This window comes from Scyliorhinus canicula, chromosome 7 (genome assembly GCF_902713615.1).
Source record: "Scyliorhinus canicula chromosome 7, sScyCan1.1, whole genome shotgun sequence".
Classification (NCBI taxonomy): domain Eukaryota; kingdom Metazoa; phylum Chordata; class Chondrichthyes; order Carcharhiniformes; family Scyliorhinidae; genus Scyliorhinus; species Scyliorhinus canicula.
This window is the reverse complement of record NC_052152.1, coordinates 40281060-40297089: the sequence shown is the minus strand read 5'-3', so window position 1 is coordinate 40297089 and position 16030 is coordinate 40281060. Positions and strand designations below refer to the sequence as shown.

General features: G+C 45.2%; 1 protein-coding gene across 3 annotated transcripts in view; it reads right to left on the bottom strand.

Annotated features, from left to right (window-relative positions):
- alcama (activated leukocyte cell adhesion molecule a) overlaps positions 1–15422 on the bottom strand; it is a 340167-nt gene extending 324745 nt beyond the window's left edge. Inside the window, exon 1 of one of the 3 annotated variants that reach the window (XM_038801832.1) lies at positions 15061–15422. In XM_038801832.1, the coding sequence (XP_038657760.1) occupies positions 15061–15130 (70 nt within the window). In that variant the 5' untranslated portion in view covers positions 15131–15422. Of the gene's footprint in view, positions 1–13514; positions 13534–13571; positions 13593–15060 lie in introns of those variants that run through there. The other 2 variants (XM_038801835.1, XM_038801833.1) reach the window with 2 other exon arrangements.
- Positions 15423–16030: the final 608 nt, after the last annotated feature.

Here is a 16030-nt window from a genome sequence, read left to right as displayed (position 1 = left end):
GACCAGCCGGGGGTACAATAGCCTCGGAGTCCCCGGGAAAGATCATCACACTTTGTGAAGAGCAGTAATATTTTGCACCAGCTTCACACTACGTACGCAGGTTGGAGAATTGCAGGAGATGGAAGAATCCAACTTAAAACAAATCCTGCATATTTAGTGAAGATTTAAATATGTTAATCTGGGGGTATAAACTAGATTACATCTGCTGGGAGGGCCTGGGAACTTTGGTAACTGTTTGGTACCTGGTGCAAATCCCGTTTCATATTTCCCCACATAGCAGGATTTGCACCAGGAAAAAAGTGGCCAGAAAATCGCCCCCTTATGTTTTATACCTGCTTTTTCTGACTCATGCACAAGAACACCTCAGAATTCTGCAGTCGTTCATTGTTAAAAGTCATATTTTGCTTTTTTATTCTTTCTGCCAAAATGAACAACTTCATGTTTTTCCGCATTATATTCCATCTGCCAGATTTTTGCCTTCTCACTCAATCTATTTATAACTATTTGCAAACTCTTATGTCTTCTTCACAATATACTTTCCAACCTAACTTTGTGCCATGCCTTCGCTCCCATCATCTAACTCATTGAAGTAAATTGTAAAAAGTTGAACTGTTGATGCCTTGCTTGAGATTAATTCTGTTAATTCTGGAATCCAACTAATTGATAATGAGCCATCATTTAGTTAACTATGTGTATGTGGGCAGTACGGTGGCACAGTGGTTAGCATTGCTGCCTCACGGCGCTGAGAACCCGGGTTCGAATCCCGGCCCTGGGTCACTGTCTGTGAGGAGTTTGCACATTCTCCCCTGTGTCTGCGTGGGTTTCACCCCCACAACCCGAAAGATGTGCAGGGTAGGTGGATTGGCCACGCTAAATTGCCCCTTAATTGGAAAAATAATTGGGTACTCTAAATTTATTTTTTTAAACTGTGTGTATGTTATCACTGCCACACTTAGAGTTGACTCCATCAGCACAAACATATTAGTCATACTGCCATTACATTTTGTCCCTCGTTCCAAATATTCTCCCTTTTTCTCCCTACCTCACTTATAATCATAATAATAATCTTTATTGTCACAAGTAGGCTTACATTAACACTGCAATGAAGCTACTGTGAAAATCCCCTAGTCGCCACATTCTGGCGCCTGTTCGGGTACACAGAGGGAGAATTCAGAATGTCAAAATTACCTAACAGTCTTTCGGGACTTGTGGGAGGAAACCGGAGCACCCGGAGGAAACCGAGGCAGACACAGGGAGAACGTGCAGACTCCACACAGACAGTGACCCAAGCCGGGAATCAAACCTGGGACCCTGGAGCTATGAAGCAACGGTGCTAACCACTGTGCTACAGTGCTGCCCATAAGGTACCTGAATGTACTGATTCATGCTGGAGTACAGTTTTACAAGTGACAACATCTATTATTTACTACACTTTGGCCACATAGTACACAAGTATGAGCAGAGAGTCAAGTGTGCAGACTCTCTTTTTTGTAAAATGTCCATTGAGGAATTGATCTCAGTAAATATTTGGAGAAAATGTTTGCCATCCCTGGTCTTTCTGCATGCCCTCGCCCAGCTTTCTACGAAACTGAATTTCTATCCACTGGCTGTTCTTTTCCTTGCCCCACCTATTCAGGATAATGGATGACACCTAATTTTGTAGCTCCTTGCCAGGAGTGATTTAATGGACTGCAAAATAGACACATTTCCTCATTGTCATCAACTTTCTGCCGAATAAACGGCAAAGAAGGAAGTAGACTGGAATTATTTCATTTATCTTCGCTGGTCTGATGGGTAGGAAATTAGCTAGAAAGCATACTCACAAACTTTAAAAAAAAGTTAATGGAATGTAATCTTTCAGATGTTAGGCAGGTCGCACTTCAATGAGATAAATCTGCTGAACACCGACAATATGATTCTGCAGTTAGCTAATTACCAGTTTTTCAGTACAATATTGGGAGAGCAACTTTAATGTAGAAAAATCTTCAAAGGTGCTTCATAGTGGTATAACCAGAGAATACTGGATGTGAAGTGAAAGACAAATTTCTGGGAAACACTTTCATTTAAACAGAAAAAGGTTATTCGGAAAGGCTGTTCCACGAAGAGATAGGTTTTAAGAAATGTCTCAAAGGAGGAGAGGGGTGTTAAGAAGGATTAGACAGGAAATTCCAGAACACGGGAGCTAGATGGCTGAAGGCATGGTCAGGAAAAGTCAGGGGAATGTGTAAAAATTGCTACTGTTATGGGCCAGGGTTTAGAAAACTCCAAAGTATATCATGGAGTTCCCCTGGCCCACAACTGTTTATATATACTTGTTATGATGAGCATAAGGGCCTGCCTTTCAGGTGTTATTTAACAGAGGCCTTAAGCACTTTTAATCAAAAACAAAGTTTTTTTAACGAATTCAGTTAACATTTCTATAAACACACGCAGTAAACATTTTTATAAACTACAAACATAAATATTCCACACAGCTACAGTTCTATATATATAAAACCCTTAATAGCTTCCCTTTCAACTGTTTCAATTTGATAACAACATCCAATAAACCAGAAAACCCCTTTTACCAAAACAGTAGGTTTGAATTCTTTCTAGTAAACAGTTATCACTTTTAAATTATCAAGTGATCTGGACACCTTTTAACATGCAGAGAGAGAGACAAGAGAACCTTCTTTGTCTGAATCCAGCTTCCAACTCTGTAAACCATAAGTAAAACTCAGAGCCACAGCCAGCTCCCAGCTCAAAATGAAAGTAAAACCCAGAGCCAGTGATTTAAATGCCATGATCTGTCATACTTTCAATCCCCTGTTCTTTAAACATGGAAAATAGGATGGAAGCTGTCAATGCAAGCTAGCAAAAGCTCTCTGCTGGATTTCTTTGTTTGATAGGCCATCTAATGTAGGATTAGAAAAGAAAATTACAATCTGGTTGTCGCAGTTTCAATAGAGGGGCTGTATTCTCCGTTTCTGAGAATAAGAGCGCGATTCTCCGCTGTCCACGACGGGTCAGAGAATAGCGGGAGGGTGTCCCCGACATTTTTCACGCCCTCCCGCTATTCTCCCCTCCCCACGGCACGAATCGCTGCTTGCCGTTTTTTACAGCAATTCTCCCCAGGCCGATGGGCTGAGTTCCCAGGCCTTTACGGCCGTTTTAATGGCAGCAAAAACACCTGCTTGCTGCCGTCGTAAACACGGCCGCAACATGCCCGTTCTGGGCATTCAGGGCCCCGATTGGCACGGCAGTGCCACGGCCGTGCCAAGGGGGGCATGGGCCGGCGATCGGTGGGCACGGACGCACTCTTTCTCCCTCCGCTGCCCAGCATGATCAGTCCGCGGGGCGGCCGAGGGAGATGACGGCCCCGCGCATGCGTGGGTTGGAGCCGTCCAATCCGCACATGCGCAGCTGACGTTATCGTGCGCGTCAGCCGGCGTGACGCTTGGCGCGCAGACTTAACGACGGTCGCTAAGGCCGCGATGCCGTGGTTCACGGGGCCCCGCTGCTAGCCCCGCCCGGGGGGGGGGGGGCGAATCGGGTCCCGGGAGGGACGGCCAGTTTCACGGCAGCCTTTACGACTCGCCGCATTTGCGGAGAATCGCGCCCTAAGTGTTGATGCCGGGCAGGATTCGTGGATTTCCACGACGGCAAAACTGGCGCCGAACCTGGACCGATTCAGCGACTGCGGAGGGGCCAGCACCGACAACACGAAGAACACAATCGATTCCAATGAAAAACAGTGCGGGATTCACCGGGTCCTTGACTGACACTCGGGAGGCTGATAGGCTGCAGCCACATATACACATTACAATCTCCACGCACACTCATACCAGCCAACAAGATGGCCCTGGTTGTACTGGAGCGTGCCCATACAGCTGATGGGTTGGCTGGGGCCAGAGGGCACCTAGGGGGGTGGCCTTTGGGGACACCCATACGACCCGTGACCCTAAGTTCACAGTGGGCTGTTAGCAGCGTTCTCAGCAGCCTGGCTGCCTTTCTGGCTGCGGCAATGGTGTTCCCTGTCCGTCACCTTGACCCCACAGCCCACCTCCTTGCCACCCCCCGCTACTACCCCCACCCCTGGCAGAAGCCCCGTGGCCAGCAGCAAAATTGTCAGCACACTATAGCGATGTTGGACACTTTCCGTACTCCGTCAGCAGCCACGATGCCGGTTTCACTATTTTTAAAAGCACAGATTAACCGTGCCGTCGGGAACTCGGCCCATCGGAGGCGGAGAATTGAGAGGCCCCAGAGGATACCAGGTCAGGCCTGCTAATGATATGTAAACAGCATTTACTGTCCATGCATTCCAGATCACATTGGCTCCTCTATCGAGGTGACAGAGAATTGCAATTTGGCGTGAAACCGGCACCCGCAGCGATTTTTGCATCAGAACCTATTCTTCGCCCAATTGTGATTCCAGATTTTGGCGTTAGCCAATGGATAATTCCCCCCAAGGGCTTTGTTGACATTTCTCCAAGGATTATAAGAAATTTAAAGTACCCAATTTTTTTTCCCATTAAGGGGCAATTTAGCATGGCCAAACCACCTCGCTGCACATTTCTGGGTTTGTGGGGGTGAGACCCTTGGGGAGAATGTGCAAACTCCACACAGACAGTGACCCAGGGCAGGGATCGAACCTGGGTCCTCGGCGACATGAGGCAGCAGTGCTAACCACTGCCCCATCGTGCCACCACAGGGATTATAATAATGCTATTACGACTGCCTGGCTGAGTTTCATCAGTTGAAACTATCTCAATAGGGAGTTCTGAGTGCACAGTTTGATTGACAGTTTAAGGAGGCTATTAAAGGATTTGCTGTATTTGAGATAGGGTCTGAACAGATGTGCATTTGTTTTCATTGAAGATTAACCACTTGAGAAGATTTAATGCCAAAGAAAAAATTCTAGAAAAGTTCAGGGAGGGAAAAGAGCTAACGTTTCAAATCCAAATGACCAGTTTTGACAAAGGGTCACCCGGACTCGAAACATTAGCTCTTTTCTCTTCCTACAGATGCTGCCAAACCTGCTGAGACTTTCCAGCATTTTCTCTTTGATTTCAGATTCCAGCATCCGCCATAATTTGCTTTTATTTGTTGAGAAGAATTAATACTTTGAATGGGTTTTTGAATGAAACTTTCTTCACATTTAAGCATGGAAGTAAGTGGGAAACATGGGCTGTCATGGTAGTGGCATGGAGAGATGAGGGGGTGTGGCAATGAGGGTTAAAGGGCCTAGCATCTAAAATAACTAGGGAAAAGTCCTAGAGAACTACGGTGGACTTTCAAACCAACCTGCCCTGTCACTTGCCCGTCTAGAATCTGCTGCTGGGATCATCAGGCCAAATGTGATCCTATATCCCTTTGTACATGTACAAGAAAGACAAATGGTTAGCATGCAGGTACAGCAGCAAAGCAAATGGCCTGTTGGTTTTTATTACAAGGGCATTTGAGTACAAGAATACAGAAGTCTTGCTATAACTGTCTGGGTCTTTGGTGAGGCCACACCTAGAATACTCTGTGCAGTTTTGGTCTCCATATTTAATTCAGGATTTACTTACACTGGAGGCGATACAGGAAGGGATCACTTGATTTTTCCCTGGGATGATGAGGATTGTGATGAGAGGCTGAGTAAACAGGATCTATGTTCTGGGGAATTTAGAAAGATAAGCGGTTACCTCAATGAAACATTGAAGATTATGAAGGAGCTTGATGGGGTAGACACTGAGACAATGTTTGCCGGTGTGGTGATTGTAGAACACAAGGGCACAGTTTTAGGCTAAGGGTCTGATCATTTAGACTGAATATAGGAATGAAATCAAACTAACTAGCTGTAAAATGGGGAATTGAATGAAAACAATGGGTACCTTACATAAAATGGGCGGTGTTAAAAATAAAAGCAAAAAAAGTTAAAATATATGCAATGCAAAGTACAGAAAGTGGGAAATAAATGGGGCGACTGGAATAAATTGTTATTAATGGAACTCTGGCTGCAGCCTGGCCAGAAATGAAAAATAAGGACTTCAACCTGTTTTCTATCCTTTCTAAGTGGGCACGGTTTTGAATGAGGGGGGAGACTCAATGGGAGGGGAGACTTAATGGGGAGGGAACCTGAATGGGGGGGACGGACGACATATAGGCGTTAGGGCCCTCAACAACCCCATAGCAGAATATACCCAATTGGGGGGGGGGGATATGCCCTGATGATGCCACGGATGGATGGATGGGTGTGGAGCAGGGTCACCCTCATGCCTGGGTATGTTGGGGTGGGGGGGGGGGGGGTGCTCACGTTAACTTTTATTGATGAGGGGATGGGGGAGGTTGCCCCTCAGGGTGGAGGGTGTTGCCCCAGTCTGCAGAGAGGGGGGGTTGCAATGTTTGTGGATGCGGAATGTGAGTGAAAAATGACCAAGTGTGGGTCGCACCCAAAAAGCAGATGAGAAACACCCGGCAAACCCACTCGAGATGAGATTTAGGCATTCTTTGGGTGAATTGCGCCCAGTGTGTCATATTCAAAGGAGGTAGAATGGCAATATTGATAACAGGGGGTGCATGCTGTGGAGAGTTGATACAAAAGGGAGGAGGTACAGTGCACACAGAATCAATTTGATATGTGCTCAAAAATTGAAGAAGGACTTGTTGCATTAGTAGGGATGCAGTACAGGCATCCAAATGGTGAGAATGGAATGGAAGCTGAAAGCTAGAGTGACAGACGGCAGAGAGATGAATAGAAATATCAATGTTACTGTTCTGGGAAATTTTAATTATTCACTTATCAAATGGGACACAGCGGGAGTAAATTCAATTCTTAAAATGTACACAAAGTTGCTTCCTCAAGCAGTGTGTTCGTAGGCAGACAAGGACACAGAAAATGTTGCAATTAAGTGCGTAATTAAATAGATTAGGTAACCAAGCTAAATGCGAGCGAGTTCCTGGAGAATAGTAACCCCAATATGATCAGTTTTAAGGCTCAATGAGAAAGGAAAATAAATCTGTAGAAAAACATCAGATTTGAGGTGGGTGGATTTTAGAAAGATGAGGATCACATCGGTTGAGGCAAGGTTTTTGGGGGGGGGGGGGGGGGGGGTGTGTGGAATGTCCATGGACACGGTGAAGGCCTTTGACCGGTAGAGTGGAGGTATCTGTTTGAGATTCTGGGAGGCTTGGGCCGAGGTTTGTGGCGTGGGTTTGCTTTTTGCCCCCCATGTCAAGTCTGCAAATGAAATGAGATAAACTCAGGGGATTTCGGGTTGGATAGGGGACGAGACAGAAATGCCTGCTGGCGCCACTGTTGTTTGCATTGGCAAGTGAGCCCTTGGCGATGGGACTTCGGACCTTGGTTGAGTGGTGGGGGATTGCGAGGGCGGGGCAGGGAGCACCGGGTGCCATTGTATGGTCGTGACCTGCTGTTGTTCGTGTCAGGCCCGTTGGAAAGCATGGGTAGAATCATGGCTTACTGGAGATGTTTGGGGCTTTTTCGGGTTATAAATTGAATTTCGGGAAAAGTAAGGATTCCAGTGAATGCTGTGGGGCGGGGGGGCTAACCTAGGCCATTTAAGGTGGCACAGGAGCGGTTTTGGCACCTGGGGACTCGGGTAATGCATGAGTGGACCACAATGCCTAGAACCTGACGGGGTTGGTGGATGAGATCAAGGGGGATTTCAAAAGATGGGATATGCTGCACTTGACATTGGCGGAGAGGGTGAGGGTGGTGAAGATGAACGTGCTGCCAAGATTCCTGTTTGTGTTTCAGTCCCTTCTGATTTTTGTTCCCCAAGGGCTTTTTTTGGGTGGATGCTCTAATCTCAGAATTTGTATGGGCGAGGAAGGTGCCGAGGGTGAAGAGGACTTTGTTGCAAAGATAGAAGAGGGAAGGGGATTTCGTGCTTCCGAACTTGTTGCATTATTATTGTGCAGCGAATGTGGAGACGGTGAGACGATGGTGGGTGGAGGTGGACTGGGGCAAGTTCGAGGTGCAGTCTTGTAAGGGTACAGGCCTGAGGGCTCTGGTGACTGCCCCATTGCCGCTCACTCCAAGGAAGTATACGGGAGTCCGGTGGTGGAGTTGTCGATAAAAATCTGGAACCAGCTGAGGAGGCACTTTAAAGTGGGTAACACGTCAGTGTTGGCACCATTGTGTGGGAACCATAGTTTCACGCTGGGGGAGATGGATGGGACGGAAAGGCAGTGGAAAAAGATGGGGTTAGGGTGGGTAAGGGACATGTTTACGGAAGGTACGTTTGCTAGACTAGAGGAGTCTAGTCTACAGCAGAGGTTTGAGTTACCAAGGGGGAGTGAGTTTAGGTACTGGCGGGCACAGACCTTTGTGCGTAAGGAGCTGCCTTTGTTCCCTCAGGTACCGGAGTATACGCTTCTGGAGAAAATTCTGCTCCCGAATGAGGTGGGGGGTGGCAGTATTGCGGATATATATGGGTGGTTGGGATGGCAGGTCAAGACGTTAGTGAAAAGGATTAAGTGGAAATGGGAGGACGGGTTGGGGAGGGAGATAGGATGGGGACTTCAGTGTGAGGTAATGCAGCGAGTGAACTTAACCTCCTCCCCAAGAATGAGTTTGCTAAAATATAAGGTGGTGCACAGGGTCCACATGACTTGGATGACTGGGTTTTTTCCGGGAGTAGCAGATGGGTGTGAGAAGTGTGGGAGGGGGCTGATGAATCATGCCCATATGTTCTGGGGGTATGAGGAGTTGGAGAACTTTTGGGAAGCGGTGTTCGGGACTCGATCAAGGATTGTAGGGGTTGAGCTGAAGCCAGACCCTACGTTGGCGATCTTTGGGCTGTCGGAGGTGCCAGAGCTGCTGGAGGGGAAGGAGGCCAATGTCATGGCTTCATGGTTGCCTGGCAGCGGATACTTTTGAACGGGAGATTAGATACGTCACCGGGGGTCGCAGTATTGCTGGGGGATCTGTACAAATTGCTCAGGATGGAGAAAATCAAATTTGCCTTAAGAGGGTCAGTGGAGGGCTTTGAGGTATGGTGGAGGACGTTCAAGGTTATATTTGTGAAGTTGTTTTACTGAGGAAGGGGGGGTGGATTAAAAGGGGAAAAATGTACAAACTGTATAGTTTATTGGATGTTAAGCTTGTGTTATTTTGTTGAATGTGTTTGGAATAAAATATCATTCAAAAAGGAAAGCCATGAGGGAATCGGGGAAAGAATTTCAAAAAGCATCAAAAGGAACACTTGGGTTATTTACGAGTCTACCAGAAAAAAAGAAAATTGTCAACAGCAAGGCAAGGTGCCCCCAAGTGGAGAGGGTTGTCAATTCATAGATGATGATCAAAAACGCTGGCATTTTTAGTCAGTTTTTCACATCAATTTTTACGAAGGAGAAAGATAAGAGAGGGAAGATGAATCTTGAAATGGTTGAGAGAACAGCTAGTGAAACAAGGGAAAATCATAAATGTGGTGGTTTGACTCAAGGAAATCAAGGTTCCGAGGCCAGTGGGGGTCATGGACTCAAATCCCATCATGGCATGACAGCTGGTGGAATTTGAATTCAATTAATAATTCTGGAATATAAAGCTATCTTCAGTAATGGTGATGACAAGGACAACTATTATTGATTGTTGCAAAAACCCCATCTGGTTCATTAATGTCCTAACTCTCTTTCCACCCCCCTCCCCCACCCCAGTCAGCCTTATCCAATCTGACATTCATGTGACTCCAGTCATGTGGCTCTTAAACAGCACGGTAGCATTGTGGATAGCACAATGGCTTCACAGCTCCAGGGTCCCAGGTTCGATTCCGGCTTGGATCAATGTCTGTGCGGAGTCTGCACATCCTCCCCGTGTGTGCGTGGGTTTCCTCCGGGTGCTCCGGTTTCCTCCCACAGTCCAAAGATGTGCAGGTTAGGTGGATTGGCCATGATAAATTGCCCTTACTGTCCAAAATTGCCCTGAGTGTTGGGTGGGGTTACTGGGTTATGGGGATAGGGTGGAGGTGTTGACCTTGGGTAGGGTGCTCTTTCCAAGAGCCGGTGCAGACTCGATGGGCCGAATGGCCTCCTTCTGCACTGTAAATTCTATGAAACAGCGGAATAAGTCATTCAGTTCAAGGGCAATTAGAGATGAGCAACAAATCCCATGCCAACTCCTCACACATTCCATGAAAAATAGAGAAGAATGATGCCACGGCATTAGCAAGTACAGAGGATATTTACCAGAATTCTGCCAGGACTTCAATTATGTGGTAAGATTGGAGAAACTCAGATTGTGATCCTTGGAGCAGAGGGAGACCTAATAAGATGTATTCAAACTACTGAAGGTTTTTAAAGGAGCAAGTAAAAATATACCTTTCTCTGGCAAGTGAGTCAGCAACCGAGAAATGTAAAATAATTGGAGGGAAACGGAGGAGAAATGTTTTTACACAGAGGGTTAAAATCTGCAACGCATTTCATTAAAAGGTATAGGAAACAGATTCCATAGGAACATTTTAGAAAGTGATTTGGATGTGTACTTGAGGACAAATTTGCAGGGTTAAAGGGTAAAGACTGTGGAACGAAACTGTACAAGGCTTTCAAAGATTCAGTGCATGCACACTTGCCAAATGACATCTTGTGCTGTGAAATTCTAACATTCTACAATATTAAAAGCCTCTTTTCAAGATGAAAATAACACAAGAGGAGAGAGAGTTAATGGAATATTGGGATTTATCAAAAGAGGCAAAGAAAGAATATAAAAAGCCAAAGAAATGATGTGCCTTTGTATGGTTGTAAGACATGAGTGCTGTGGGGCTCCACATTATAGGGAGGATATTGAGTCTTTAAAGTGGATACAACACAGATTCCTGAAGTTGAGAAAATGCCTCCCACACCCAAGTGCGTTATCCAGATTCTCATAGTTGGGCTTCCTCAATACTCACTGCTCTGGTCCCACTCACTAACCTGTGTTGACTGCTGCTCTCACACTTGCATGCCTGTGGTAACCCAATCTCCTGGCATTTCCTCTCTGGCATATTGCAGTGCCAGCCACTCTCATCCCCACTCAATCCATTTTCACTACAGCTGACATTATTTGTTGAAACTTTATGAATTATGCTGGCCCAGAGAATTTATTCAGCAACACTGATGCTGCGAGCAACTACTAAAAACCAAACTAGCGACATCAGCTGAAGAAAAATAATTGGCAAATTTGAATCTTGCATTTGAAAAATTGTCAGTGTGCCCACCACTCTCACTTCTCCCAGGTGCAGGAATTTAGAAAATTGCCTTTAACCTCTGGATTTGAATCTAAGGCTGACCGGTGGAATGAAATTCTCTTCAGTCTGCTGGGTGCAAAAGACCCAATGAAATGAAAATTGCTTATTGTCACAAGTGGGCTTCAAATGAAGTTACTGTGAAAAGCCCCTAGTCGCCACATTTTGGCGCCTGTTCGGGGAGGCTGGTATGGGAATTGGACCGTGCTGCTGGCCTGCCTGGGTCTGCTTTCAAAGCCAGTGGTTTAGCCCTGTGCTAAACAAGCCCCTGTAAATGTAATGAGTTCAAAAAATGCCAACCTGGTTTTGATGCTTTGGGCCCACATCATAAAGCTTTCCTCATTTTGAGATCACATATCACCCAGGGAGGCAATAAGGATGGTGTTCCATTTAACCAATGGAAATGCCACTTGGTGGTAGGGGGTGCTCTCCAGGGATTCAGCAAAAACACATTGTTGGCACTGTACTGTAAGCTTTACTCTGCAGTTGGCAGTGCTCCACCTGGCACAGGAGTGTTTGATGCCAATAGTGGTCTCCAAAATGGGAAATGCTCTACTCATCAATGTTGACTGGCTTCATCTTGGTTAGCACCCCAAATTTACTCTCTATAAACCAAAGTGGTACACTTATTTTCACTGAAATGAACAAAATGTGACTATTTAAATAACATGGCAAATCATGAAAAATAAAGGGAGCGGGTTCTGTAGATTCTTGTAATTCTAATTTACAATAATATTCCAGTGTTTTGATCGCAAAATGCACAACCAATTTGTTTCACACTAACAACTCCCCAGTTCCAGCACTTGAACATGATGCTAAGACACCCTTTGTGGTTGCCAGGTTACAGAACATGCTGCCACTTTAAAAGAGGCTTCTGTGCTCTGTTTTTAGACGGTGTAAGTTCGAGCAAATCTCAACAATCTTCGTATCGTGGCAGTGACAGAATGATTTATAACATTTGCGATGTGTAATGTTTCTGTGTCTCAAAGGTTTTAAACATGAAAATATATTTGGGGGAAATAATTCTTCCATCCAACTTCTCTTCTGTCTGGCATGCACATACAACAGATGGTACCACCCTGTTTGTCGTTTGTTCTGATAATTTTCTGACTGTAAGTCTACATTCACTCCCTCTATTCTAAGCATTTCAATGATAACGGTGTCAATGTATCGACTGGTGTTTACCTCAAACTATTTTCTTTCAAATCACTTATACCTTAGGAGAGTGATCTTTTTGTATAACGTTTGCTTTCAGTGAAATGTTGAATGCCTTCACATTACTGGGATTCTGTACTCCTGATTGATAGAAGAGGTTCAGGCAAAAATCTGACTTGGCGAGTTAATTCCAAAACTAGACCAGAGAATAAATGCAAAAAAGGAGAGCGCACATCGAGAAATTAGCCAGCAATGGTGAGAAAGAGATAAAAACGACAACCATACAAAAAGCATTGGGATTATTTTCCAATGACAGATTCAAGAATATGACTGGCAAAAGCGTTGAGCAGGTGGTCCCAGATGTTTCTGTTTCAAGGGAGGACACAAGATAACCAAGGCAAAAAAAAATCTTGAAACGGGGATTCCATCAATTTTAACAAGTACTTATTTGTCCAGTTACATCTTTCATTCATCTGGTCCTACTGCCTCAATGTGTTGTATACTGGCAAAATGACAATATTGAGATGCAAGACTGTGTCCCAGTGCAATGCAATGATTCCCAAATTGGGACCTTTTGCAACAGTACATTCAAACATCACCGCAATGACCTCAACCAACACAGATCCCCCCCCAAAAAACAATGGATTTTGTTTTTCTTTTGCCGAGTGGGAGTGCAGTATATCTACAGATTGTTAGCTATTGAAACATTGTATTACCTATTGGACGTTAGCAATCCCTCTGTGACATAATGCACTTTAAAAAAAAAACAAGATGTATTGGATAAACTCAACAAAGTGATTTTAAAAAATTGAAAATGGTGAAAACACAAAACAGATACATCAATATCAGAAACAAATCTAGATTAACATTTCAGGCACAGACCCTTGGTCAAAACTCAATTTCAACGACACAATGGTCCATCTTTTCCTTTTACTGATGTTGAATGACAAGCAATGTATTCCCATTATTTTCAGTTTCCAGCACACTTTTTTAAACTTCCTTTTGTTCGAACTTACAACAACCTTTGTTCACAAATACAATTGTTTTGACAACATTAAATCAGTTCTCCTACTACAGCATGAATTAAATTATTTCTGAAGAGTAAACACCTGATATAATTATACTTCAGAGCACAGAATATCAAACACGCACTTAACCAGAACTGCACTGCATTCGAACTTAAAAGCAATCACATCATGTTCAGCCAACCTCCTGCGAACACTTTGATGCTGCCCTCTTCCAAGTCAGATGAATTCAAAGGGATTATGGAAATCCATCACAGGTTTAAACCGCACATTAATTCCCGCCCAGATAACGACAACAGGAAAAATGCAGAAAGAGAACAATGTTTCCCTTTTTCTCTTTGAGCTTTCAAAAAAAAATCAAGGCTGTTATCCAAAAAGTTTCCCTATCCTCGACATCCTGCCTGTGCAATTTATACTCACAGTGACAGCAATGTCATTAATAATTTAATGCTAACCAACGCCCGCTCGCTTCGTAAGGTGCCTGATGAGGGGCAAAACGATAAATAAAACACGAGGGGGGGGGGGGGGGGGGGGACGTGTTTTCTTCCAAAAAAGTTAGAAAGCAGAGAAAAAAAATCATCATTGCGATACGTTCAAATGAAGAACACTTCTCAACTCATTTCAAATCACATTTTATTCCTCGTGATAAGTTTTATTTTATCCGTTAACGGAAAAAAAAGGCCTCTTCATCCTCCTTAGATGGATAATGTAATCGGAGTTGCGCTTCCAGACTCTGTGTGTGTGGTGTGTGTGTGCAGGAAAGGACTTTGCTGCCATGTGAGAATAGTTGTCGACCAGTCCCGATCAACACGGGGCAGCGGCAGAGAGGAGTCGCCGGGCAGGCAGGCAACCCCGGGGAGGGGTAAATCCAACCTCTCCTTCTGCCAAGTGATTCATGTCACACCGAGTCGTGGAGAAAGTTGGACTCCGGGGCAACATGTCAAGAGTTCAACGTCGATCCACCAGAACAGATTTGTACAAGAGGGATTTTTTAAAAAAAATCATTGAAGTAAAGAACCTACGCGCCAAATAATCATTCAGTCAGCAGCATGAAGAAAAAAAGGAAACATTGATCTTATTTATGAGAAGTTGACGCGGGGAGATGACCTTGGTCTTTCTCTGAACAAAGAACGCTCACTATCTATCTACCCATCCAATTTTTGTTTTAAGTTCATTACCTCCCAAAGGTTCATAGCTTTTTTTTCCCCCCGATCCAAATGTATTAAAAGGATATTCGATCCTCAGGTTTTGCAGGTGTCATACCTGGAGGACCAGATGAACGAGTTCCTCCCCCCCCCCCCCCCCCCCCCCCCCCTCCCCACAAATCCCCGCCTTTTCCCTCAGCGGAGCTGCTCACAGACTGTGCTGAAGTACAGAATGTGACCATCAAAATAACATCGCAACATTACAGCTACACATGCAACCGAGGGAGAGAAAAAAACACGTACTGGCCATGGATACAAACAGAATAAACAACCTCATTCTTACTTCAAAGAAACAAAAGACGGTTCAATAGGAGACGAACTTGGTTAACTTGTTTTCCGATTTGCTACCTTAGTGGAAACACGAGGCGATTCAGAATAAATTCAAAAAAAAGTTACTGAATATTCCCCAAATCGCAACGTTTCAAGTTTGCATTCAAACACACACACGCCCATTAAATCTCTTCTCACCTTGCATCCCTAACCCCAGGAAGAGGAGGATCGACACCGGCTGCAAGATTCCAGTGCCTGGCGCTCCCATTTTCCTGTCTGTTTACAGTATTGCTCTTTCCACTCGCTGCGGATCACTTAACGAGTCGATGGACTGGATTGAAGGGTGGAGGGAAACTTTCTCTCTCTCTCTTTCTCGATCGCCTCTGCAAGTTTCTTGCCCACTTTCCTTGCGAGCGTTATGTCACGTCTGGCTGTCAGTGAGATGCTGCTGGCTGGCCGGCTGGGCGCTGTCAGTGTGACAGAGCTGGAGCTGTGGATGTGCTGGAGAGTCGGGCGGCCAGGCTCCTGGAGCAGGTGAATGTCTCAGCCCCACAGAGGCAACACATGCGCACTCCCCAGCAGCGCAACGCCTTCTGGAACTTGGAGTCCACACATCTCACTCACTCTCTCTCCTTAGCTACAACCTGCTTGGAGACTGGGCCTCCTGCCAGAGGAAAATAGTTTCTCCCTATTCCCTCCAAGAACTCTGAGTTCCTCCAACTCCAGCCCAGTCTGTACCCACTCCCCCCCCCCCCCGCCCCCACCGCCTCCCTCTATCTGATTCTGAGAAATCTTACAACACCAGGTTGTAAGACTTCACCTTTGATGAAGGAGCTATGCTCCGAAAAGCTAGTGATTCCAAATAAACCTGTTGGACTTTAACCTGGTGTTATAAGACTTCTTACTGTGCCCACCCTAGTCCAACGCCGGCATCTCCACATCATATCTCATTCTGGTTAGTTTCCCCAATGATGAAGACATTGAGGGGCTCAGCTCTGGAGTTTCTGCCTGAACTTTTCTGCCCTTCCTAGGAATGGATTTGTTTGTTTATTGTCATGTGTACCGAAGTACAGTGAAAAGTACTTTTCTGCCAGCAGCTCAACAGATCATTAAGTACCTGTAGTTTGACAGCACGGTAGCATAGTGGTTAGCACAATTGCTTCACAGC